The 25649-nt window shown below is 49.9% G+C and overlaps 2 protein-coding genes across 7 annotated transcripts in view; both read left to right on the top strand.

Annotated features, from left to right (window-relative positions):
- rpl7l1 (ribosomal protein L7-like 1) overlaps nt 1-10717 on the top strand; it is a 21443-nt gene extending 10726 nt beyond the window's left edge. Inside the window, exons 3-8 of one of the 2 annotated variants that reach the window (XM_023953236.2) lie at nt 1642-1776; nt 2058-2166; nt 2234-2397; nt 8579-8716; nt 8782-8891; nt 10295-10717. In XM_023953236.2, the coding sequence (XP_023809004.1) occupies nt 1763-1776; nt 2058-2166; nt 2234-2397; nt 8579-8716; nt 8782-8891; nt 10295-10503 (744 nt within the window). In that variant the 5' untranslated portion in view covers nt 1642-1762 and the 3' untranslated portion in view covers nt 10504-10717. The remainder of the gene's footprint in view (nt 1-1641; nt 1777-2057; nt 2167-2233; nt 2398-8578; nt 8717-8781; nt 8892-10294) is intronic. The other variant, XM_078942505.1, reaches the window with a different exon arrangement.
- Nucleotides 10718-11586: 869 nt separating this feature from the next.
- Nucleotides 11587-23827, top strand: slc5a6a (solute carrier family 5 member 6a). Of its 5 annotated transcripts, none has more exons than XM_023953225.2 (18): nt 11587-11812; nt 18281-18316; nt 18689-18860; nt 18931-19152; nt 19231-19296; nt 19407-19458; nt 19553-19620; nt 19692-19846; nt 19921-20061; nt 20130-20259; nt 20457-20545; nt 20820-20932; nt 21027-21094; nt 21159-21245; nt 21345-21517; nt 21589-21692; nt 21790-21911; nt 21986-23827. In XM_023953225.2, the coding sequence occupies exons 3-18, from the start codon at nt 18735-18737 to the stop codon at nt 22205-22207; spliced, it is 1938 nt and encodes a 645-aa protein (XP_023808993.1). In that variant the 5' UTR covers nt 11587-11812; nt 18281-18316; nt 18689-18734; the 3' UTR covers nt 22208-23827. The 5 variants fall into 5 exon arrangements, with proteins under 5 accessions (XP_023808993.1, XP_023808991.1, XP_023808992.1 ...); XM_023953223.2 differs by having other exon boundaries at nt 11605-11812; nt 18277-18316; XM_023953224.2 differs by having other exon boundaries at nt 11606-11812; nt 18277-18316; nt 18686-18860.
- Nucleotides 23828-25649: the final 1822 nt, after the last annotated feature.

Below are 25649 nucleotides of genomic sequence, written 5' to 3' on the forward strand. Positions count from 1 at the left end.
CATAAACATAGAACAGCTGTCTGAATTTAAATTTTTAGGGATTATGTTGGACGACAAATTAACATGGAAATCTCATACATTTGATGTAAAAAATAAAGTAGCCAAGAGCCTTTTTGTTCTGAACAAATCTAAATATATTTTACCATGTCATATTATACACATGTTATATTGCTCTTTGGTTTTAGCTTATTTTACATATTGTATTGAAGTGTGGGGAAATACATATGAAACTAATATAATGTCCTTAATTCTATTACAGAAGAGAGCTACTATTGTTCATAAAGCTAATTTTAGAGATCACACAAATGAACTTTTCATTAAGTCAGGTTTATAACAACTTAAAAACATAATTGAATTGCAGACCTTATTAGTTATATTTAAAGCCAGAAACAGAGATTTACCAGAAGACTCATAAAAGCTTTTTATTTTTACCACAGGAGATGAAAATCATAGGAGAAAATTTGATTTCAAACAACAGATTGCTGGAACAACATTAAAGCAAAAGTGTTTGTCTATAGCAGAGGTAAAAATGTGGAATTCCCAGGAGAATCAGTTAAAACGTGGTCAAAATATTATTCAAGTTAAACGGATGTATAAAGCTAAACAAATTAGTTTGTACAAACTTGACTGTTGAATGGAATGTTTGGAATGTATGAATTAAATGAATGGAATGTATTTACTGTGTAGTGTTTAAACTGTACATTGTGAAATCTGAGCACAGGTGATGGTGAGAGAAATGTAAATATGATGTTTAAAAGGGAGCAGATAATTATAAGAATTGTGTTCTTCAATTCTGCTCCCTTCTAATCATGAAAATGTTCAATATGTAAGAGAAACATGTAAATATTTGAACATCAATTTTCATGAATAAATAAATGAATGAAAAATGAAAATGAAAAAACCCAAATCCGTCCAGACAGGCAAAGGGAATGATATCCCAGAATCCCTTGCGGTGCCGATCTAACAGCAGCACCAAAGTTACACCTACTTAATTGAATTAATTTGAACGAAAGGAAAATAATTGTCTAAAAAACTATGTGTTATTTTTAAGGTGACCTAACAAAAAATGGTTTATCTTAACTGAAGCAAATAATTAAGTTAGATCAAAGTAAAAGTTTCTCTTTCCAACATCCATTTGTGGTCTTATCACCCTCTCATGGTGGAAAAAGTATTATCTGAGCTTCTTCATCCACTAAATCATCTTCAAATGGACACGCCATGCTGCTTCACCTCTCTGAAAACAAACTAACCTTCAACTAAACCTGCTCCAGACCAGGTTATGTTCAGAGCATGAGTTGCCATGGTAACTTGATCTACCCTGAAACATACCTCCATTTCTGGAACTGAAAGCTGAGGTTATCCACTTCCTTAGCCTCAAACTTATCGTGGGAGCTAGCAGAACCTGCCTTCTGGAATACCCCCCAGGATTGGTTACACCTGGCTAAATGAATCCGTGTCTGCTCATCCTGGCTTGGTCTTTGTGCAACCAATTAAGCCTGGAAGCACATCTTTTGGCTTCATTGAGCTCAGCTCAGTCATTTATCCCGGATGTCTTAATTCTAATTTTGTGCAACAGGCCTCTGGTTATTGAGGAGAATCTAAGGGTGTTTTTGTTTTGTTTTTTTCCGGTATGGTTGGTAGGTAGTCCCCACTCTGACCCACACTCCAACGCAGTAGGTGGCGGTAATGCACCTTTACGCTGGTGCCTCCCGCCAATAAAAGCACAAGAAGAAGAGTGAGCCGGAAGGAGACGAGCGGAATCATGGCTGAACCGGAGTGAGTGTTTTGGTCTTTCATCCTCGTCCATCCTCGGTCTGTGTCCGTCTAATGGTCCGTGTGACCGCGGTATCAGCCAGCCGGCTTTCATTGAGGGGGGGGGGGGGGGTCCGTTCACGATCCTCCATTACGGAGCTCAAATGAATTTTATAAGGGTTTCCAAAACCCCGCACGGGGACAGCTGTTTCGGTGCCAAAAACACGCATCTGTGACATTTTTATGCTGAAGGTCGATCAGCTGTTTGAGCGGAAACACAAACGTCTGCTGTCCTGCTGCTGCAGGTCCCAGAAGGTCATCAAGCTGGTCCCAGAGTTCCTCCTGAAGAAGAGGAAAGCCTATCAGGCCATCAAAGCCACCCAGGCCAAGCTCGCACTGCTGGAGAAGAGGAAGGTGGGTAATGTAGTCCTGTTGGCCTGGACTACAAACAAGGGGCCCGTCCTGTAACATTTCTCTTCAGGTCGCTAGAGGGAAGCCACTAAACTTCAAGCGTCTGGAGGATTTCCTGAAGGATGGACACATCAAGCACCGAGACGAGACCCGGATCCGGAGATCCAAACACCGGCCGGCGCCTGCTCTGCCCCCGGCGGGGAACAAGTTGGCCTTTGCCGTCCGCATCAGAGAGTGAGTGGACCTGCACCTCCTCCACAGTGGAACGTCAGGTTAAACGCAGAGGAACGTCAGGTTATGCACAGAGGAACGTCAGGTTATGCACAGAGGAACGTCAGGTTATGCACAGAAGAACGTCAGGTTATGCACAGAGGAACGTCAGGTTATGCACAGAGGAACGTCAGGTTATGCACAGAGGAACGTCAGGTTATCCACAGAGGATCGTCAGGTTATCCACAGTGGAAGGTCAGGTTATCCACAGTGGAAGGTCAGGTTATCCACAGTGGAAGGTCAGGTTATCCACAGAGGAACGTCAGGTTATCCACAGAGGAACGTCAGGTTATCCACAGTGGAAGGTCAGGTTATGCACAGAGGAATGTCAGGTTATCCACAGAGGAACGTCAGGTTATCCACAGAGGAACGTCAGGTTATCCACAGTGGAAGGTCAGGTTATGCACAGAGGAATGTCAGGTTATCCACAGAGGAACGTCAGGTTATCCACAGAGGAACGTCAGGTTATCCACAGTGGAAGGTCAGGTTATGCACAGAGGAACGTCAGGTTATGCACAGAAGAACGTCAGGTTATGCACAGAGGAACGTCAGGTTATGCACAGAGGAACGTCAGGTTATGCACAGAGGAACGTCAGGTTATGCACAGAAGAACGTCAGGTTATGCACAGAGGAACGTCAGGTTATGCACAGAGGAACGTCAGGTTATGCACAGAGGAACGTCAGGTTATGCACAGAAGAACGTCAGGTTATGCACAGAGGAACGTCAGGTTAAACGCAGAGGAACGTCAGGTTATGCACAGAGGAACGTCAGGTTATGCACAGAAGAACGTCAGGTTATGCACAGAGGAACGTCAGGTTATGCACAGAGGAATGTCAGGTTATGCACAGAGGAACGTCAGGTTAAACGCAGAGGAACGTCAGGTTATGCACAGAGGAACGTCAGGTTATGCACAGAGGAACGTCAGGTTATGCACAGAGGAACGTCAGGTTATCCACAGAGGAACGTCAGGTTATCCACAGAGGAACGTCAGGTTATCCACAGAGGAACGTCAGGTTATGCACAGAGGAACGTCAGGTTATGCACAGAGGAACGTCAGGTTAAACGCAGAGGAACGTCAGGTTATGCACAGAGGAACGTCAGGTTATGCACAGAGGAACGTCAGGTTAAACGCAGAGGAACGTCAGGTTATGCACAGAGGATCGTCAGGTTATCCACAGAGGATCGTCAGGTTATCCACAGAGGAACGTCAGGTTATCCACAGAGGAACGTCAGGTTATCCACAGAGGAAGGTTAGGTTATCCACAGTGGAAGGTCAGGTTAAACGCAGAGGAACGTCAGGTTATGCACAGAGGAACGTCAGGTTAAACGCAGAGGAACGTCAGGTTATGCACAGAGGAACGTCAGGTTATGCACAGAGGAACGTCAGGTTATCCACAGAGGAACGTCAGGTTATCCACAGAGGAACGTCAGGTTATGCACAGAGGAACGTCAGGTTATGCACAGAGGAAGGTTAGGTTATCCACAGAGGAACGTCAGGTTATCCACAGTGGAAGGTCAGGTTATCCACAGTGGAAGGTCAGGTTATCCACAGAGGAACGTCAGGTTATCCACAGAGGAACGTCAGGTTATCCACAGAGGAACGTCAGGTTATCCACAGTGGAAGGTCAGGTTAAACGCAGAGGAACGTCAGGTTATGCACAGAGGAACGTCAGGTTAAACGCAGAGGAACGTCAGGTTATGCACAGAGGAACGTCAGGTTATGCACAGAGGAACGTCAGGTTATCCACAGAGGAACGTCAGGTTATCCACAGTGGAAGGTCAGGTTAAACGCAGAGGAACGTCAGGTTATGCACAGAGGAACGTCAGGTTAAACGCAGAGGAACGTCAGGTTATGCACAGAGGAACGTCAGGTTATGCACAGAGGAACGTCAGGTTATGCACAGAGGAACGTCAGGTTATGCACAGAGGAACGTCAGGTTATGCACAGAGGAACGTCAGGTTATGCACAGAGGAACGTCAGGTTATGCACAGAGGAACGTCAGGTTATGCACAGAGGAACGTCAGGTTATGCACAGAGGAACGTCAGGTTATGCACAGAGGAACGTCAGGTTATGCACAGAGGAACGTCAGGTTATCCACAGTGGAAGGTCAGGTTATCCACAGAGGAACGTCAGGTTATCCACAGAGGAACGTCAGGTTATCCACAGTGGAAGGTCAGGTTAAACGCAGAGGAACGTCAGGTTATGCACAGAGGAACGTCAGGTTAAACGCAGAGGAACGTCAGGTTATGCACAGAGGAACGTCAGGTTATGCACAGAGGAACGTCAGGTTATCCACAGAGGAACGTCAGGTTATCCACAGTGGAAGGTCAGGTTAAACGCAGAGGAATGTCAGGTTATGCACAGAGGAACGTCAGGTTAAACGCAGAGGAACGTCAGGTTATGCACAGAGGAACGTCAGGTTATGCACAGAGGAACGTCAGGTTATCCACAGAGGAACGTCAGGTTATGCACAGAGGAACGTCAGGTTATGCACAGAGGAACGTCAGGTTATGCACAGAGGAACGTCAGGTTAAACGCAGAGGAACGTCAGGTTATGCACAGAGGAACGTCAGGTTATGCACAGAGGAACGTCAGGTTATGCACAGAGGAACGTCAGGTTATGCACAGAGGAACGTCAGGTTATGCACAGAGGAACGTCAGGTTATGCACAGAGGAACGTCAGGTTATCCACAGAGGATCGTCAGGTTATCCACAGTGGAAGGTCAGGTTATCCACAGTGGAAGGTCAGGTTATCCACAGTGGAAGGTCAGGTTATCCACAGAGGAACGTCAGGTTATCCACAGAGGAACGTCAGGTTATCCACAGTGGAAGGTCAGGTTAAACGCAGAGGAACATCAGGTTATCCACAGTGGAAGGTCAGGTTAAACGCAGAGGAACGTCAGGTTATGCACAGAGGAACGTCAGGTTAAACGCAGAGGAACGTCAGGTTATGCACAGAGGAACGTCAGGTTATGCACAGAGGAACGTCAGGTTATCCACAGAGGAACGTCAGGTTATCCACAGTGGAAGGTCAGGTTAAACGCAGAGGAACGTCAGGTTATGCACAGAGGAACGTCAGGTTAAACGCAGAGGAACGTCAGGTTATGCACAGAGGAACGTCAGGTTATGCACAGAGGAACGTCAGGTTATCCACAGAGGAACGTCAGGTTATCCACAGAGGAACGTCAGGTTATGCACAGAGGAACGTCAGGTTATCCACAGTGGAAGGTCAGGTTAAACGCAGAGGAACGTCAGGTTAAACGCAGAGGAACGTCAGGTTATGCACAGAGGAACGTCAGGTTATGCACAGAGGAACGTCAGGTTATCCACAGAGGAACGTCAGGTTATGCACAGAGGAACGTCAGGTTATCCACAGAGGAACGTCAGGTTATCCACAGTGGAAGGTCAGGTTAAACGCAGAGGAATGTCAGGTTATGCACAGAGGAACGTCAGGTTAAACGCAGAGGAACGTCAGGTTATGCACAGAGGAACGTCAGGTTATGCACAGAGGAACGTCAGGTTATCCACAGAGGAACGTCAGGTTATCCACAGAGGAACGTCAGGTTATGCACAGAGGAACGTCAGGTTATGCACAGAGGAACGTCAGGTTATGCACAGAGGAACGTCAGGTTATGCACAGAGGAACGTCAGGTTATGCACAGAGGAACGTCAGGTTATGCACAGAGGAACGTCAGGTTATGCACAGAGGAACGTCAGGTTATCCACAGAGGATCGTCAGGTTATCCACAGTGGAAGGTCAGGTTATCCACAGTGGAAGGTCAGGTTATCCACAGTGGAAGGTCAGGTTATCCACAGAGGAACGTCAGGTTATCCACAGAGGAACGTCAGGTTATCCACAGTGGAAGGTCAGGTTATCCACAGTGGAAGGTCAGGTTAAACGCAGAGGAACATCAGGTTATCCACAGAGGAACGTCAGGTTAAACGCAGAGGAACGTCAGGTTATCCACAGAGGAACGTCAGGTTATGCACAGAGGAACGTCAGGTTATCCACAGAGGAACGTCAGGTTATCCACAGAGGAACGTCAGGTTATCCACAGTGGAAGGTCAGGTTATCCACAGTGGAAGGTCAGGTTATCCACAGTGGAAGGTCAGGTTATCCACAGTGGAAGGTCAGGTTATCCACAGTGGAAGGTCAGGTTATCCACAGAGGAACGTCAGGTTATCCACAGAGGAACGTCAGGTTATCCACAGTGGAAGGTCAGGTTATCCACAGTGGAAGGTCAGGTTAAACGCAGAGGAACATCAGGTTATCCACAGAGGAACGTCAGGTTAAACGCAGAGGAACGTCAGGTTATCCACAGAGGAACGTCAGGTTATGCACAGAGGAACGTCAGGTTATCCACAGAGGAACGTCAGGTTATCCACAGAGGAACGTCAGGTTATCCACAGTGGAAGGTCAGGTTATCCACAGTGGAAGGTCAGGTTATCCACAGTGGAAGGTTAGGTTATCCACAGTGGAAGGTCAGGTTATCCACAGAGGAACGTCAGGTTATGCACAGAGGAACATCAGGTTATGCACAGAGGAACATCAGGTTATCCACAGATGAACGTCAGGTTATGCACAGAGGAACGTCAGGTTAAACACAGAGGAACGTCAGGTTATCCACAGTGGAAGGTCAGGTTATCCACAGTGGAAGGTTAGGTTATCCACAGTGGAAGGTCAGGTTATCCACAGAGGAACGTCAGGTTATGCACAGAGGAACGTCAGGTTATCCACAGAGGATCGTCAGGTTATCCACAGTGGAAGGTCAGGTTATCCACAGTGGAAGGTCAGGTTATCCACAGTGGAAGGTCAGGTTATCCACAGAGGAACGTCAGGTTATCCACAGAGGAACGTCAGGTTATCCACAGTGGAAGGTCAGGTTATCCACAGTGGAAGGTCAGGTTAAACGCAGAGGAACATCAGGTTATCCACAGAGGAACGTCAGGTTAAACGCAGAGGAACGTCAGGTTATCCACAGAGGAACGTCAGGTTATGCACAGAGGAACGTCAGGTTATCCACAGAGGAACGTCAGGTTATCCACAGAGGAACGTCAGGTTATCCACAGTGGAAGGTCAGGTTATCCACAGTGGAAGGTCAGGTTATCCACAGTGGAAGGTCAGGTTATCCACAGTGGAAGGTCAGGTTATCCACAGTGGAAGGTCAGGTTATCCACAGAGGAACGTCAGGTTATCCACAGAGGAACGTCAGGTTATCCACAGTGGAAGGTCAGGTTATCCACAGTGGAAGGTCAGGTTAAACGCAGAGGAACATCAGGTTATCCACAGAGGAACGTCAGGTTAAACGCAGAGGAACGTCAGGTTATCCACAGAGGAACGTCAGGTTATGCACAGAGGAACGTCAGGTTATCCACAGAGGAACGTCAGGTTATCCACAGAGGAACGTCAGGTTATCCACAGTGGAAGGTCAGGTTATCCACAGTGGAAGGTCAGGTTATCCACAGTGGAAGGTTAGGTTATCCACAGTGGAAGGTCAGGTTATCCACAGAGGAACGTCAGGTTATGCACAGAGGAACATCAGGTTATGCACAGAGGAACATCAGGTTATCCACAGATGAACGTCAGGTTATGCACAGAGGAACGTCAGGTTAAACACAGAGGAACGTCAGGTTATCCACAGTGGAAGGTCAGGTTATGCCTGTATCGTCTCTCAGTCCTCCCTTCTTCCAGCTCCGTTCTTCCACAGAAACCGCTCTGACCACAGGGATTAGTGAGCAGTTCCTTCATGGGAACATTAATAAAATCATCTGGTATATGACAGAGCTGACATATCTATGCATGTAGCCTCCCAGCGGGACTCATTTCCTCTTCCTGTATTCCAACACTGCTGCGGATGTGTGAATGATTCATTCTGACTGGAAGGCCACCATGTGAACGTTTGTTAGAAACAGACTAAGTTTTTCTGGGCCCACGAACACGCTTGATTCTGATCCGACCATTGATCCCATCAACATATTTTGCTCATGTAACCACGGCTTATGGTGTCGACTGGCAGCGTGGCGGGGGTGTGGCGGGGGCGTGGCATCACCATGGTGTCTCTCCATGGTGATGCCGGTCTGTCGGCACGACCCTACTTGTCTGAGGAGAACCCTGACCAGTGTGGTGCTTGTGGCCCCCCAGGATCAAAGGCGTCAGCCCCAAAGTCAGGAAGGTGGTGCAGATGATGAGGCTGAGGAAGATCTTCAGTGGAGCCTTCATCAAGATCAATAAGACGTCCGTGGCCATGATGAAGGTGGTGGAGCCGTACGTGGCGTGGGGGTGAGTTCCTCGGCCCGCTCTCCTTCCGCTTTGGGTTCTTTGATGTTTATCGGTTCCGCTCTCAGGTTCCCTAACCTGAAGTCGGTCCGGGAGCTCATCCTGAAGCGAGGTCAGACGAGGATCGGCAGGAGGCGGGTTCCTCTGACGGACAACGCGCTGATCGAGCAGCACATGGGTACGTCTTTTCAAAATAAAACACATCTTTGTGCTTAGAGCTGTGACGGTGTCGAATTTTTCATCACCGTGGTGATGAACCACCAGGGGGCGCGGTGTCGCGGTTAACCAACAACCAACAACTACATATTTAACTTGTGAACTAACTATAGGTGTTGTAGATTGACTGTGTGTGAGCGCGGAGCGTCTTGTGTAGGAATAGTAGGAAGGCGCGCACACGTGTGTTGGGGGTGTGTGTTGATTCTTCTGCAGCGGACCGCTCTGGAGCTGCACGCAAGTTTCACCTGTGCTCTCTGGTACAGACATCTTCTCAGAATATTATTTATTGCCCAGTAATAAACAGACTGCAGACGCTGTCACCTTTCCGGTAGCCGTGAAGCCTGACAGCCATGAAGAACGCGGGGCAGGAGGCTCCGCCTCTGTTTATACAGACACGTAACGTTACGCTGCAAAAAATAGTTCCCAAAGAAAACATGTAGTGATTTTCATGGAAATCTAACAGTGCGCGTTCATGTTTGGTGTTACGGATTGAAGGAGGACAGTTACACCCCCCCCCCCCCCCCCCCCAACACAAAATCCTCCGGTGGGCGGCCGTGTCGCGCACTTAGGAACGCACGCAGCTTGTAATGGAAATGAATACAATGGAAATTAATAATTAGAAAGCAGTAAATTTGTCGTATTTCCTCACGAGACGGAAACTTCTGTTGTAGAATAAGGATGTGTGCTTCTGAAAGCGCGCGCCTGTTTGTGTAAACGGAGCCGCGTGCAGCGCGAAGGCAGACACTGAGAGCACGAGCGGTGGGAGAAAAGGAGACAACAGTCTGAAAGAAAGAAAGTCTGAACACTAGCAGAAAAAGGAAATTATCAGCAAAGATGAACGTGTTTATTATAGTTCCAAACACGCACCAAAAAAAAAAAAAAAAAGTGCGTCAAAAAAGTGCGGTGATGCGGTTATCGTCACAGCCCTATTTGTGCTTGCACTGAAGTCTTTTCAGAATAAAGTTTTAGAAATTGAGAACAAAGATGGAAAAAGAAACTTCCTGCTTGTTGGACACGAATATGAATGTCTCTGCTATAGGCTCCGCCTCCACAAAGACTCTATTTTGTAATTCCAGCAGATTTTCTCGGGTGAAACTTTTTTTCCCTACTTTTCTGGAAATAACAGTAGAACCAACAACAGTTCTGATCATACGGAACATTCTACAGTAAACAGCGTCACAGAGCTGCAAGGAACCCGTCTGAGCCGTCAGAACCAGTGGTTCTGGTCGTGGTTCCTGATTGGTCCGTCTAAGCCCCCGCCCTAAAACCTGCTGTGATTTCCCCCATGGGGGGTTCTGGTGGGGTTCCTGTGCGTGTGTCCTTTTGGACCTCCTGCTCACATGCAGAACCTTCTGCCCCCCCCAGGTAAACATGGGATCATCTGCTTGGAGGATCTGATCCATGAGATCTTCTCAGTGGGGAGGAGCTTCCGGCCCGCCAACAACTTCCTGCTGCCTTTCCGTCTGTCGGTGCCGCGTCACGCCGCACGCGACAAAGCGGGTCTCCTGAAGGACCTGGGGGGGCCGGGCTTCCGCGGCGCCGACATCAACGCCATCGTCAGACTGTTGAACTGATCCGGACCGCAGCTGCTGTGGGTTTGAGGAGAACCGGACCACAGTTCTGCTGCTCCATGACTCGCCCCAGATTACACCCAGAAACTTTGCTGGAGGGGTCACCGTGCACGTGTGTGCACGTGTGTGCACGGCGGAGGAAGACTTCTGCTCCTGCAGGAGCTCCTGAATGAACACTTCCTATAAGAAGACGACTAAATAAAGTTTTTCTACTAAACTGAACGTCCCATTCTGTAAACCGGGGGGGCTAAAGACCCCCCATACCCAGAGTTGCTGGTTCATCAGCTAAAACGGAATGGATTCTGAATGTGGGGGGGTCATAGTGCTGGGAATTTACTGGGGAGGGGTCCGGTTCAGCTGAGGACTTTTTCTGTTTTACCTCCAGCAAACTGTATGAAGCTTGTTTTATTTATAAGAACGGATGATTTATTTGACTTATTTATAGAAACTAATTTATTTGACTTATTTATAGAAACTGATTTATTTGACTTATTTATAGAAACTGATTTATTTGACTTATTTATAGAAACTGATTTATTTGACTTATTTATAGAAACTGATTTATTTGACTTATTTATAGAAACTGATTTATTTGACTTATTTATAGAAACTGATTTATTTGACTTATTTATAGAAACGGATGATTTATTTGATGTAAACCTTCAGAATGAATCTTTGTCGGTTTGACTTTTGCGTTCAGCACCAGAACATCCCAGATTTTGAACTAAATCTGTTGTTCATATGATAGTTTTCTGGAGGAAGTGTAACGGCTGCATTGTGTGCATGAGGATGGAGTTTGGTGCTGGTCGTCAGGCAGATCTCGTGGGATGAATTTGGCGCAGGTTTGGAATTTCCGCTCCATGGGGCGTGCGTGAACGCAGCAACCTCATGTCAAGGAGACTGGGCGGTCCGTGACGTCACGGAGAGGTGGGCCCGGAGTCCCGCCTCTGCGGGTCACAGGTAGGAGCCCTGTTCCGGGGAGGGGGGGCTCGTGGGAGGGACATCATTGGTTCGAGGCGTTGAACGCTCTCCGCGCTGATTGGACAGCGGAGCCACGCGGCGCAGTTCCGGTTACTTCATACATTCGTTGGACGTCTTGCCGCCGCATGTTGTCCTCGCGGGTTCAGCAGTCAAGAGCCGCGGCTGTGTCGTAGCGGCTGACACCTGTTTACCGGGTTCTGGATCCAGCGTTCAGTTTCCATCGGTGAGAGCCCGCGTGGCGTTCAGGGACCCTCGGCGGAGACGGACAACCCGCTGCTGTGAGGCAGATGTTGGTTAACGGATCTCCGCTCATCACGGATTCGGGCTGCAGGTAAACACTTCAGAGGCGGGCTGGTCATGTATGAATGGGGGGGGGGGGGGGGTTGCTGACGTCACACGGTGAAGCTTGGATGGCAAATTCTGATGAAATTCAACACAAATGATGGTCTCCACGGTTTTAGCCTAGTGTTTGTGTCCGTGCGTGCGTGGTCGCGCGCGTGTTTGGATCCTTGCGTGCGTGTGTCCTGAATTTAGTGTGTGATTCCGTTTGTCCTCATGGTGTGTGCGTGTGCGTGTGATAACATTCATGCGTGTTTCTTGTATTTTGTGTGGGTTTTATTCACAGTCGTGGTTCTTCACCACAACAAGCCTCATAACAGTTTCTAGAACCCTCTGAAGAACCCTGTGGACTCCATGGTTCCCTCTTCCCTGGTTCCGCTGAGCAGCATTGGGTTTCACTCTGGTCCGCCAGAGTTTGTCCAGTTTTTAAATCTGGTTCTGGAACTTCTTTAGACCTTCAATCGGACCGAACAAACGGAACAAACTTGGCTTTGGAACCAAATGTTGGACTGAGATGGAGGTGCGTCTACAGAGGCGGTTCTGGATGTGGGTGGTGCTGGACGGTGCTGTTTCTGGACCTCAGGAAAGCCTTTGATCTGGTGGATCAGGAGGTTCTTCTAACTAAACTCGTGTTCTTTTCTCTCGTGCTGCTGTGAGTTGATTGGATCATATTTATGTCCTTTCAGGTGTTCCTCAGGGATCAGTAGTAGGGTCCCCTCTCTTCAGTCTTCACATCATCTCTGTCTGTGGAAGTGAATGTACTTCTATGCAGACGACACGGATTTGATTCTGACCCAAACTCACCAGATCAGTGAGTCGGGTCGGAACGCGTGTGCTGGTGAAAACAGTCGGCGTGTTTTTTGGTAAAAACTGTGGAAGTTCTGAAACCAGATGCCGGGGAAAAACTCCAGATCTTCAGCCAAAGATTCTGGATTTTATTTCACTTTTACCACAGAACTCACGTCGACAACAGGTGTAAAAAAAATCCAACTTCCTCTTGTAAACTGTCAATCAATCAATAATGGAACAACAGCAGCTGAGGCGGCAAAAATGTTTTTACCATCTGTGGTTCTCGGTCGTTCCGGTTATTCTTTAACTGTCGGTTCTCAGGGAATCGCAGAACAGCCGGTCCACTAGAACTCCCTCAAAGACAGAAGAAGACCCGCAGACCTGATAGATTTCACAAACTGGAACGACCGGAGGACATTTGCTGGGTCATGCTTGGGTCTATCAACCAGACGTGTGAGGGGTGAAGGTTCGATCCCCCGGCGTCTCCTTCAGCCGGTCAGTCTGCTCCGAGCTGCACACTAGATTAGCACGGCTCTTATCGCATTGGTTCTGTTAAAAAGCTAATCTGAACTAATCCAGTGTTTTGGTGGCTTCATATCTCTGTCCTTGGCACCCCACCCCCCACCCCCCGAGGCTCATGGAGGCCTCCTCTATGATCAATGATGGGCTAAAAATAAAGAACTAATTAAATGAGCACCTCAGTCTGACAGCAGAGCAGTTTTCCTAAACGCAGCCTGTGGTTCTGCTGTGGTTCTGAGGGTCCGAGCGGCAGGCGGCGGTGCTTTGTTGTCATGTAAATGGTCATACGTGTTCTGCGTGATGCTCTGGTTCTAGACAGGATGAATCATGAATCGTCGTTTTCAAAGACACATCAGCTTCCAGATGTTCTTCAGTCCAAAGAACTCCGCCCTTTATGGTAAACTGTTGGCTGGACTCGGTACCGGGTCAGCTGCAGCCAGAGCTGTGGTTCTGAAAAAGTTCTGCCTGTTCCTATGAGGCGGTGTGGAGGTCCGCCCCCCAGGTCTCGCCGAGACTCTCTGACCTCAGTGAGGAGATGAGGATCTGTGTTTCCACACCAGCAGGTCCAAACCCTGTGGCGCCGTGCCCCCCCCTCCCCTCCCCCGTGGGTTCTGGAGCGTTTCTGGGAATGTTGGAGCTCTGGAGCTCAGACACGTGACGCCTGGATCTCATCTCAGAACCCTACAGTTCTGGATCCTCCACGGCTTAGTGGACCTTCTTTGAGTTCTGGTGAGCAGCTGTGTTAGGACTGGACCCCCCCCCCAAACAGTTGGGATTATGGGATGTCCAGATTCTCCTGGTCGGCTGAAAGATTTGTGTTTTCTTTTGTCAGAGTGTCCGTGTGTTTAAGTATGTGTGTGTGTTTATGTGTGTGTTTAAGTATGTGTGTGTGTTTGTGTGTGTGTGTGTGTGTGTGTGTTTATATTTGTGTGTGTGTGTTTATGTGTGTGTGTTTATGTGTGTGTGTCAGCGTTAGATATAACACAAGTGTTATTTGGTTGTCCTTGGATACCAATATTCAACAGCAACCAAACCTACTCAGATGTCAGAACGTACGTCTTTATTTCTTCTATACATCTAATATCAACTGCCTCTTATGATGGACATTTAAAAAACTCTTTAAATATTAAAAAGCAACATTTTACTAAATATTGAAGTATCTGGTTACACAAAGTATTGCCATGTCAATGTAATACTGTTACGATCAAATGAAAATACTTTATCTAACCAACACTGTAACCTAATGAGTGTTTTTAAAATTTAGAACACCGATATGAACTGGGACTAGTACAGCATTCCAAATATAAAGTAATATTTATGTGATGAAAAGTGATAACATGATATAACATCTGTTTCAAATAAACACACGTGTAAATGAAGTAGCAGTAAAGACTAATATCCCTGATCTTTAAACAACACATGCAGGTGTAACGTTGTCATCATGTCATCATCATCAGCGTCCGACTCGTCTGCTGAGGCTGATGCCGCTCACCTCTTCAGGCGTACTCGGTCCGTTCAGAAGTCACGTGACAGAGTTCGGTTTTATCTAAAAAAGTCGGACGTCGTTTCGCAAAGTAAAATAGTTGAAAAATACCAAAATGTTGAATAAAAGAGCAGGTTGTCACATGGACAACCGTCAGGTTCATTTTGGGTTGTCCTCCGTGAAATCTGGTTGTCTTGGACAACAGGATAACCGCTTATTTCAAACACTGGTGTGTGTTTATGTGTGGGTGTGTGTGTGGGGGGTGTACCCTGCAACATGCGGCGGTTCTGCTGTCATGATCAGTAACCATCACTGTGGGCTTTATTACATAACGGACCCTCGTAGTTGTTCTGTTGCTAGGATACCAGGTTTCCTGAACTTTACAGCTGACGGTTCTCTACAGTCAGAGTGTAGATCAGAGTTCCTTCCTCACTAACATCCTCAAGCAGACTTTATCAACTGCTGTAACAGTCTCACCCCCCCGTGTTAATGTGTGGTTGGGGTCAGCTTCCATGACGGTTAAGATTTCCAATAAAAACAAACGTTTGTGACTCAAACTAAACTACAGTCAAGTTCTAATAACAAGAATCTATTTGATCCCGTAAACACGTCATCCACTGAAGAAAACTTCAGTTTGTTCAAACAAGTAAAATGTAGAACCGCAGTGGATTCTGGGTAAATATGCTTTAACTTTGTTATTGCGTTATCAGGTGTCCTTCCTCCCTCTGGCTGAAGCAGAGTGTTTTTATTCCATGTTTAAGAACAAAGCTGTAACAGTAGAGAGCCGGGCTACGCGGGGTCCCACCTCCTGCAGGCACGCTTTCTACATGACAGCAGACACTAACCTTCACCCCCCCCAGGACCCATGCGTAGAAAAACTGGTGGGACAACACCCACAGAGAGTAAAAGTAGTTTTTAAATCTGAATACTTGCCATTAGAATGGGGCGAACAGTTTTGCCCACCATGATATAAAGAGATGCTTCTGGCAGCTCGCCTTGTTCCAGTTCCATCGAGCTGCTTGGGTTCACCAGATGCAGACCTTGTTCAGCCAGCATGACACGAGTTTCATTGTCTCTCATGGTACGAGATAAGCACATACATGCACACATAAACGCCCTAAGAGGATTTTATTTGCCTTTTATGCCCCAGAGAAGAGTTCACCTGTCTCCTTTTGCCTTATCTACTGAGTTTGATTTGGTAGAGATACCAGAGGAGCCAAATACCAAAGACTGGCCAAATGAACAGTTGGCCAAGACTACAGGTCACGACACACCAACCTGTGCACAGCCTGGATTGAGCCTATGACTCAATGCCACACGTGGATCACTGAATGCTTGGAGCTGTACAACATCAACAGGACTCTAAGAGCCTTCATAGGAAACTCCATGAAGCTGTGGAAAACCACCCTTGAAGCCAATGGGAAGCCACCTGCACAAGTGTCCATCAAATGTGGGATATGCCAAGGTGATGCTCTGTCCCCACTGCTGTTCTGCATAGGTCTGAACCCCCTCAGCCAAATAATCAACAAGACTGGCTATGGATACTGACTCAGAAATGGGGCCAACATCAGTCACCTCCTCTACATGGATGACATCAAGCTATATGCTAAGAGCGAGCGTGACATTGACTCCCTGATCCACACCACCAGGATCTACAGTACAGCTAAATACCTCCAACCAGTAAGGCAAGTCCTGAGAAGCCAGCTCAATGGTAAGAACAAGACCCGGGCAATAAACAGCTACGCACTGCCAGTTATCAGATACCCTGCAGGAATAATAAGACGGCCAAAGGAAGAGATACAGACCACGGATGTTAAAACACGACAGCTCCTCACCATGCATGGAGGGTTCCATCCCAAGACCAGCTCATAACTGCAGGGTGGAAGCTGCTGACAGGGGAAGCATACATGGAGCATCCAGCCAGGTGTCTGGGACAGTGGACAGAGACATGTGTAGAATTTGTTTCAGCAAGTGTTGGAAAATGAAAGAAAAAGAAAATCACTGACCATCTCCCTCCACCTGGAGATCCATGCAAGATCTCACCTGGTGGAACAAATGATCTGGAGAATGGAGAGGAAACGGCTCAGAACTGCACGGATGAACTGGTCAATGGTCTGAAGAGATCTGGGATCACAGTAACACGGGTTACCATGGTAACACACAACGTTATAATGGTTTCAAGTCCCGCAGAGTTCAGAAAGTCCTCCTGTTTAAACCAGTATATGTCCAGAACTGTCTAAAGTTTTCCAGAGACCATGTGGAGAATCCACAGGATCCTCCATGGATGAGGACTGGGAGAAGGTCATGTGGTCAGAAGAGACCAAAATGGAACCCCTTGGTATAAATGCCACTGTGAAGCATGGGGGCAGAAACATCATGGTATGGTGCTGCTAGTCTGTAAAGGAACCAGGATGACTGATCCGTATGAAGGAAAGGATGAATGTTTGGAGAGTAGGGCTGTAACGACCAATCGAGGAATTTATCTCTATTCCTATAATCCAACCAGATCGGTCTGTCTGAGGAGAGTTAATGGAGTCGACCTCTGTCTGTCTGTCTGTCTGTCTGTCTGTCTGTCTGTCTGTCTGTCTGTCTGTCTGTCTGTCTGTCTGTCTGTCTGTCTGTCTGTCTGTCTGTCTGTCTGTCTGTCTGTCTGTCTGTCTGTCTGTCTGTCTGTCTGTCTGTCTGTCTGTCTGTCTGTCTGTCTGTCTGTCTGTCTGTCTGTCTGTCTGTCTGTCTGTCTGTCTGTCTGTCTCTCAAACCACTTCAAAACAACGGATGATAATCATCTGGATTGAGATACTGTGGGTTTATTTGACTGTAAGGTAAAACCGACCAATCAGAGCAGACAACACACGTGTGATGTCATCAACACGGATCAGTCCATCATTCCAGTCCAATGTGTGGACAGACTTTGAATAAAGTCATGTGACCATCCAGTGTCTAGAATGTTCTCTTTGGATGTGGAAAAACAACAGTGGTGAACTTTAGGAAACTCATTCTAGTTTACCTGTTTGTTTGCCGTTACTGATAGAGGTGTCCTGAAGGTGAGGTTTCTGCTCTCGTAGAAAAATGTCTTTTGGAAGGAATCTGTGTGGGAAAGGGTCAGTTTTTGGATCCTAAGCGGATAAATGATTGTGGGATTTAAGGCTCTGCTCTTTGATCAAAGCAGCTCTGAAACGTTCCTGGCAGGTGGGTCAAGTTTTCCTCCTAACTGCTCCAGAGAGGAGGAGTGTTCATGCGTGCTCTGAAGGTTTATGACCACCTCTGAGCCACACCTTGGCACGGCACGCCGTTCGGCTCCGTTCCGTTAGCCCGACTCCCATGTCAGCAGGTCGGAGTCCACAGTTCAGCCAGGTGAGGTTATCTCACCCCGGAGCAGCTCCACAGCTCCTGACCTTCTCTGGAAATGATTCCTCAGCTTTCATAACCCCGAAGGGAGGAATGTCCACCTCAGACCGGATCTGTGCGGCTCGGGAAAAGGGCGTTCTTCATGTTTGCGGTGTCAGATGGAGCCGAGCGGGTTCCTCTGCAGTCCCGGGGAACCGTCAGGAGCGGCTCTAGAGTGCCGTCAGCCTCACTGTTCAAGCCGCGGGATTCAGACCCACGGGTCCACATCATCAACCGGTTCTGAACAAATGTTGGCTCATGTTTCTCCTGTTTCTCAGAAAGGCTGCAGGCGTCCAGATCTTCCTGCAGGACACAGAGGTACGTTCTCACGCCTGACCTCCGTGTTTTCCAGCTGGAAAAGCTTTGGTTTGTCTGGAAAACAAACTCTTAAAAAATCAGGATTTATGGCAAAACAGGTGGGAATTCATACCTAAAAATTCTGAATTTAAACCAAATTCTCAATAATCAAACAGAATTAACATTCAAGAGAGTAACTGAATTATAGTTGTACCTTCATTTATCCAGGCAGAGATGTTCCAGAACGTTCTTATTATTTTAGAATCTTATTTCCTCAAAATTCAGATTTCCATCACTTAAAAGTCAAAGCTGTAAGATCATAACGTTGAGGAAATGAAGCGATCTCTTTCTCTGAAACCTCTTGACCGGATCCGTGTCCTGGTGTTCCAGCAGGAGACTCCATGGACGAGCGTCTGACTCTGTGATCGGCTGAGTGGTCATGGCAGCAGCGGTGCAGATGCAGTTCACCAAGGAGGACTACGTCATCTTCGCTCTGCTGCTGGTGGCTTCCACCGGCATCGGCCTGTTTTACGCCTTCTCCGGGGGCCGCCAGCGCACGACGCAGGTGGGCTTCAGCGTCTTTGGCCGTGACCCCGATGGAGGCGGCGTCCGTGACGCCTGTCTGTGTGTTGAAGGAGTTCCTGATGGCGGATCGCTCCATGAGCTGCCTGCCCGTGTCGCTGTCGCTGCTCGCCACCTTTCAGTCGGCCGTGGCCATCCTGGGCGCCCCGTCGGAGGTCTACGCCTTCGGCACGCAGTACTGGTTCCTGGGCTGCTCCTACTTCCTGGGTCTGCTCATCCCAGCCCACGTGTTCATCCCGGTCTTCTACAGGCTGCGGCTGTCCAGCGCCTACGAGGTTCTGATCCGTTGGCCGGGTTTGATCTCATGGAGATCCGATCCGGACCTGATTCTGGACGGTTGTTTGTTTCGACAGTACCTGGAGCTGCGCTTCAACAAGACGGTCCGTGTGTGCGGGACGGTGACCTTCATCTTCCAGATGGTATCTGCCTCCTGCTGGGTGTCTGTGGGGGGGTCTGGTTATGTCATGGACTCCCTGATTGCAGCAGCTTTTCTGTGTGTGAGGGAGGTGTCTCTGTCTGCCCCCCGCAGGTCGTTTACATGGGGGTGGTGCTGTACGCTCCGGCGCTGGCGCTCAATGCAGGTAAACTCGTCTGCTTTTAGCTCCTCCTGATGAAGGGAGGGGGGCATGCTTTCAGGAGTTTTACAGTGAGGGGGGGTTTGCTTGTGTCTTGCAGTGACAGGGTTTGACCTCTGGGGGGCGGTGCTCGCCATGGGGCTGGTGTGTACTCTGTACACAGCTCTGGTAAGGGGGGGGGGGGGGGGTTGCCGCTCTGTCAGGGGCTTTGGAGTGACCTCGCTGCTGTGGTCTTTCAGGGGGGGCTGAAGGCCGTGATCTGGACAGACGTCTTCCAGACGGTGGTGATGTTTGCGGGCCAGCTGGCGGTCATCGTGGTGGGGGCCAGCCAGGCGGGGGGCATGGCAGAGGTGTGGCGGAAGGCGATGAACGGCAGCCGCATCTCCGGGCTCGAGTGAGTGCCAAGCATCCCTGGGGGGCGCGGAGGGGGGGTTCCTGGGTGATTGTGACGGGTTTGTGTGTCTGCAGCCTGAACCCAGATCCTCTGCAGCGACACACTTTCTGGACGCTGGGGGTGGGCGGAGTCTTCCTCATGCTAGCTCTGTATGGGGTCAACCAGGCGCAGGTGCAGAGGTACCTGAGCTCGCGCTCCGAGAAGGAGGCCATCATGTGAGCGTCCGTGTCCTGAACGTCCCACTGTCACCATAAGAGCAGCACTCAGAGTGTGACCCCCCCAGGTCCTGCTACGTGGTGTTCCCCTGCCAGCAGGTGGTGCTGTGTCTGGGCTGCCTGATGGGTCTGGTCATGTTCGCTCGCTACGGCGAGGACAGCCCCCTGGACAAGGGCTACGTCCAGACCACCGACCAGGTGAGCCCCGCGCACTCTGCACACTCGTGCGCGCTCACGGACGCTGGTGCGCGCTCACGGATGCTCGTGCGCGCTCACGGACGCTGGTGCGCGCTCACGGACGCTGGTGCGCGCTCACGGACGCTGGTGCGCGCTCACGGATGCTCGTGCGCGCTCACGGACGCTCGTGCGCGCTCAGCCTGTCTCTGTGTGTGCAGATGGTGCTGTACTTCGTCATGGACGTGTTCAGTGGCCTGCCCGGCCTCTCCGGCCTCTTCGTGGCCTGTCTGTTCAGCGGAGCGCTCAGGTCAGAGGTCACACGTCGTTTTTCTGGAGGGGGGTTGGTAACCCCACTGCAGACTTTTTAAATCATGTTCAAGTTTCTCTCCTTTGAGTTGTGCCGACAGATGCTGAACGTCACAAACGCAGTCAGAACCTCAAAAAATCCTTTTGGTCATTTCTAAACGCTTGAAGGTCTTTAGCTGGAGGCGTGGTCTTTATTCATAGCTCCAATGCTCCAATCAATGCAGCGTTTATCAGTGCTTCATCCTGATTGGTTCATATTATCCTGACCCCCCTAGCACCATCTCGTCAGCATTCAACTCCTTAGCAACAGTAACCATGGAGGACCTCATCAAGCCTCAGTTTCCCGGCATGACTGAGACCAGGGCCACCCTGCTGTCCAAGGGACTCGGTAAGAGCAGCGCCCGCCCCCCGGGCTGTGGTGGAGCGTTACTTCGTCCTGGCAGACTTGAACTAGCGTGCTCTAACGGTGCCCCCCCCCCCAGCTCTGGTGTACGGTCTGGTGTGTTTGGCCATGGCTTACATCGCCTCCAGAATGGGCTCCGTGCTGCAGGTGAGCGCCCCCCTCCCTCAGTGACACGCGTGTGCGTGCTTCTCTGACCTCTGTGTGTCTGCAGGCGGCCTTCAGCATCTTCGGGATGGTGGGGGGGCCTCTGCTGGGACTCTTCTGCCTGGGGATGTTCTTCCCCTGGGCAAATCCTGTGGTAAATACTCTGAGTACTCGGATTACTTTACTGTAGTTACTTTGGGGTGGGTGCAGCTCTGCTGTGGATCCTCATGTGTGCCCCCCCCCCTGGGTTCAGGGGGCTGTTGTGGGGTTGCTGGCGGGCCTGGCCATGGCGTTCTGGATCGGGATCGGCAGCTTCGTGATGCGCATTTCCTCCACCCCCCCGGCCCCGCCCCTCAACGCCACCCTCCTGCCCCTGTTGGACGTGGGTGGTACTGCAGCCACCCTGTTGAACAGTAGCAGCACCAGGTAACCCCCACAAGAAGAACACCCCCCCCCCCTTGCAGAGAGGCAGCTGACTGACCTTCATCCTCCCCCAGGCCCAGCGGCGTGCACGCGCTCTACTCGCTGTCCTACATGTGGTACAGCGCCCACAACTCCGCCACCGTGGTGCTGGTGGGACTGGTCGTCAGTCTGCTGACAGGTGAGCTCAGAGGCTCCTCCCCCTGACAGAGACATCTTCCTCTTCCTCGTGGAGTTTCCCTCAAACCAATGAAAAGCGGCGTTCTGCTCCTCATCAGGACCGATGAAGGAGAAGGAGCTGACCCCCGGAACCGTCTTCCCGGTCCTGGGAACGCTGCTGTTCTTCCTGCCGGAGCGCTACAGGGAGAAGCTGTGCTGCGTGACCCCCCTGGGTCAGAAGGTGAGCGGGGCTCCTCCTCCCAGACGCTCCTCCTCCCAGACGCTCCTCCTCACCCGTGTCTTTGCCCCTCGCAGCCTGCAGAGGGCACTGTGCAGCCGTACCGCAGGGCCCAAAGAGACGGGGAGGTCGTGGTTCTGGAGGAGAAAGAGCCGGGCGCCGACGGAGCGCACGTGAAGACAGACGGAGCGCACGTGAACGCGGGGAGCGACGCAGAGCACGGGGAGGCGGGGGTCAGCGGGCCCAAGGAGCCTTCCTGCCAGATGAGCCCGCACGCCGTGGTGGAGACGGCGCTGTGACCACGCCCACTGCCATGTCTGATTCTGAGAGCACGTGCTCGTGCACGCTCAGCCACATGCACTAATTCGACCCACACACACCAATCAGGTAGTTGATGGAGGGAGATTTGATTCCAACTAACCAAGACTAACCGGGTCAGAGGACTAGTGAGGTCAGATTAGATTAAGTTAATTCAGGTAGCCTGTGAGGGGAGGAGCTTCAGGTGGAGGGTGAAGAGCGGCTGTGATGGTTCACTTCCAGCAGAAAACTCGTCTCATTGGCTGCAGTGACCCGTCCTGTGGGGGGGGGGGGGGTAGTTCCTCTTCCTGGTTCCTCCTGGTTCCTCCTGGTTCCCTCGGGGTTCCTCGTGGTACCTCTTGGTACCTCATGGTTCCTCTGGGTTCCTCCTGGTTCCTCCTGGTTCCCTCGGGGTTCCTCGTGGTACCTCATGGTACCTCTTGGTACCTCGTGGTTCCTCTGGGTTTCTCTTGGTTCCTCGTGGTTCCTCCTGGTTCCCTCGGGGTTCCTCGTGGTACCTCTTGGTACCTCATGGTTCCTCTGGGTTCCTCCTGGTTCCCTCGGGGTTCCTCGTGGTTCTTCGTGGTTCCTCCTGGTTCCCTCGGGGTTCCTCGTGGTACCTCTTGGTTCCTCTGGGTTCCTCGTGGTTCCTCCTGGTTCCTCCTGGTTCCCTCGGGGTTCTTCGTGGTACCTCATGGTACCTCTTGGTACCTCATGGTTCCTCTGGGTTCCTCCTGGTTCCTTCTGGTTCCTCCTGGTTCCCTCGGGGTTCCTCGTGGTTCCTCGTGGTTCCTCCTGGTTCCCTCGGGGTTCCTCGTGGTACCTCATGGTACCTCTTGGTACTTCATGGTTCCTCTGGGTTCCTCCTGATTCCTCCTGGTTCTTCGTGTCATCATGTCAGGCAGGATGCTCATTCTGGATCACTTGGCCTCATTCCTGCAGCATGTTTCTCTGATCTTCATCACTGTGTGTTCATCTCGCCCTTCACCTCCTCATCGTACCTCCTTCATCTCAGGGTTCCAGCCTCTCCAAAGCATATAGAAGCATCCTCAGTTCTACCAAAGTCATGCGTTCCGTCACGTCTGTGTATATTTTTGTACGAGACCAGCTCTTCTATATGCAGGAGCCATGACCGCCATCATGGCTCCTCCCACCTGAAATTACTTGAAGTGTTCCTGACAGATGCCTTCACCGAGCTCAGAGGAGGGGGGCCGTTTATGAGCTCCACCAAAGCACAGTTCTGAAGTTCTGCCCCCTGCTGGACCGCCTGAAACTGTGACGGGACTTTGGTGTCCACCGTAGCCGTAGATGGTTGTGGCCTTTGCGTTTCCGTGGCGCTTAGTAATTTCTCCAAGAATAAATATTGTTTGGAACAATATTTATTTATGATGCACAAGAATTCTGGCTGTTCTTCATCCCAGAAGCTGAAGCACTGAAGCTCAGGCTTCTCTGCTTCCTCGTGCCTTCATGCTGGAACCGGTTCCTGCCAGCCCGGAGACGAGCGGCTGCTGTGATTGGACGGGGGGATGTGGGTGGGGTCTTTGTGGGTCAGAAGGATGATGGTTCTGATGTCTGTTTGATGGAAACTTGTTTTTGCAATAAAACTGCTGAAGATCATTGAATGGACTCATGTCCTTCATCCAATCAGACGAGGCGATTCGTCCAACAAACACACAGGGATGCGGGGAGGATGTTGATATCTGAACGCTGACATGAAGTTCATCAGAGATGGTTCTGGTTCTGGTTCTGGCTCCTCCTTCATCTTTGCTCTTTGTCGTTCTTCAGAACATGGAGCAGAACCTTCGACCAAAACAGAATCAAGCTTCCTGCTGAGACCCGAGTGTTTAAAGGCAGATGCGCAGAGTCCTGCTCTGACCCCCCAGGACAGATTTATAGCAGCAGCCTTGAACGCTGAGCCCCCCCCCCCCCCCCCCCCCCCCCATGTTTCGTTTGGAGGCTCGCCACAGACACGACTCCTCTGGAACAGGGGGAGGCGCCACTCCTGCGGTTTGGATCCAGGTACACGCCAGCAACGTGTGTGTGTGTGTGGGGGGGGGGTGATGCTGGCTTAGTGAAAATGATTTAACATTTAAGCATGTTGGGGGGGGGGGGGGGGGGGACTCACTCCTTTTCTTAGGATTTCCTAAAAACTGGATTTCAAATGTGTGTTTGGTGAAACGATGCATGAAGTTTGTAAGTGAGATAGAAACAGGAAGCCGGATCAGAACCAGAACATGATGAAACGTTAAGGCTCTAGTGGAGACATCATCGGGGTTCTCCGTGTTCTTCTGCTCAGAAGGTGAGCAGACGAGAAGTTCCTACAGCAGGTGTTCTCAAAGTGCGGCCTGGGGGAAGATTTTGTGTGACTGTCAATAAAAGAGAACCAGAACAGAAGAAGAAAGGCGCCTTCAAGCTAAGTGGACAAACCTCATGGATGAAGTCCTGCGTCTGATTTACAAACAGGTGAATTCATTATAAAGCGTCACTATGTCCCAAATCCTAAACACACATTTCCCGTTGAGACAACAATGAGCTCCAACAGCTACAAGGAGGCTGCTGCACAGCAGATGTTGACAGAAACGACTCCATCCAGTGAAGCTGGACACCTACGCTGTGGTTCTGAAGGTTCTGGAAGCGGCCCGGCGTAGGAAGACCGTCAGTGACGGGGAGTTTGTAAAGGAACGTCTGCTGAAAGGAGCTGACACTGTTTGTCCAGAGAGAAAGAGAAAGTTTGAGGAACTAAGTCTGTCAAATGACACGATTACTGACGAGTAGAAGATCTGGACAGAAACCTCTGGAAACATCTGGAGGTTCTGGTTAACCCTTGTGCTATCTTAGATGACCCCCCCCCCCCTTCCATTGACATGTTCCCCCTACCATGACAAAGGTGGATAAAGGTGGAAAGATTTCATGTAATCCATGGACACCAGTGAAGATCACAAATCATTGAAGAAAAAAGGTTCAGAGCACTGTCTAGTGGGTCTAGATGACCCAACTCCCAACGTTAAAGTGCCTAGGATAGAACAAGGGTTACCTGTATTATTGACACTTAGTTATCAAAGTTATAAAAAACCTTTTCTGTTTATCCATTTTTTTCACCACAACTGGTCTAAAGTCCAGTTCCTTATTTGGCCTCTGCTATAAAAACTGTCAGAACCCCCATGACTGCCATAAGACTGCATGTTAAAGCTAAAGCTTTGTTCGGTTCTGTTGATCCAGTTTACAAAGAGAACTTTTTCAGTGGAGCATTTAGAACATCTGGAGCTGGGGGATTAACATCTACAACCACCTCTGGGTTTGGGTCGGTTCTCCATGGAAATGTTCTGCCACCTCCACCGTCCTGTTCAGGGTCACGGGGTCGCTGGAGCCAACCCAGCGTCTGTCGCATGAAGGGGGCCCATCACAGAGGGGGCGTGGTCAGTTCAAAGGATCCGTGTGCGTCCA

The sequence above is a fragment of the Oryzias latipes genome, chromosome 24 (genome assembly GCF_053564925.1).
Source record: "Oryzias latipes strain Hd-rR chromosome 24, Olatipes_Hd-rR_3.1".
Classification (NCBI taxonomy): Eukaryota; Metazoa; Chordata; class Actinopteri; order Beloniformes; family Adrianichthyidae; genus Oryzias; species Oryzias latipes.

What these genes read in the sequence shown, in the direction of transcription:
- slc5a6a (XM_023953225.2), top strand. Translation starts at nt 18,735, where the DNA reads ATGGCAGCAGCGGTGCAGATGCAGTTCACCAAGGAGGACTACGTCATC. An exon ending in GGCTGTCCAGCGCCTACGAG is followed by an intron (nt 19,153 to 19,230) that starts GTTCTGATCCGT and finishes TTGTTTCGACAG; the next exon opens with TACCTGGAGCTGCGCTTCAA. An exon ending in AGCCGCATCTCCGGGCTCGA is followed by an intron (nt 19,847 to 19,920) that starts GTGAGTGCCAAG and finishes GTGTGTCTGCAG; the next exon opens with CCTGAACCCAGATCCTCTGC.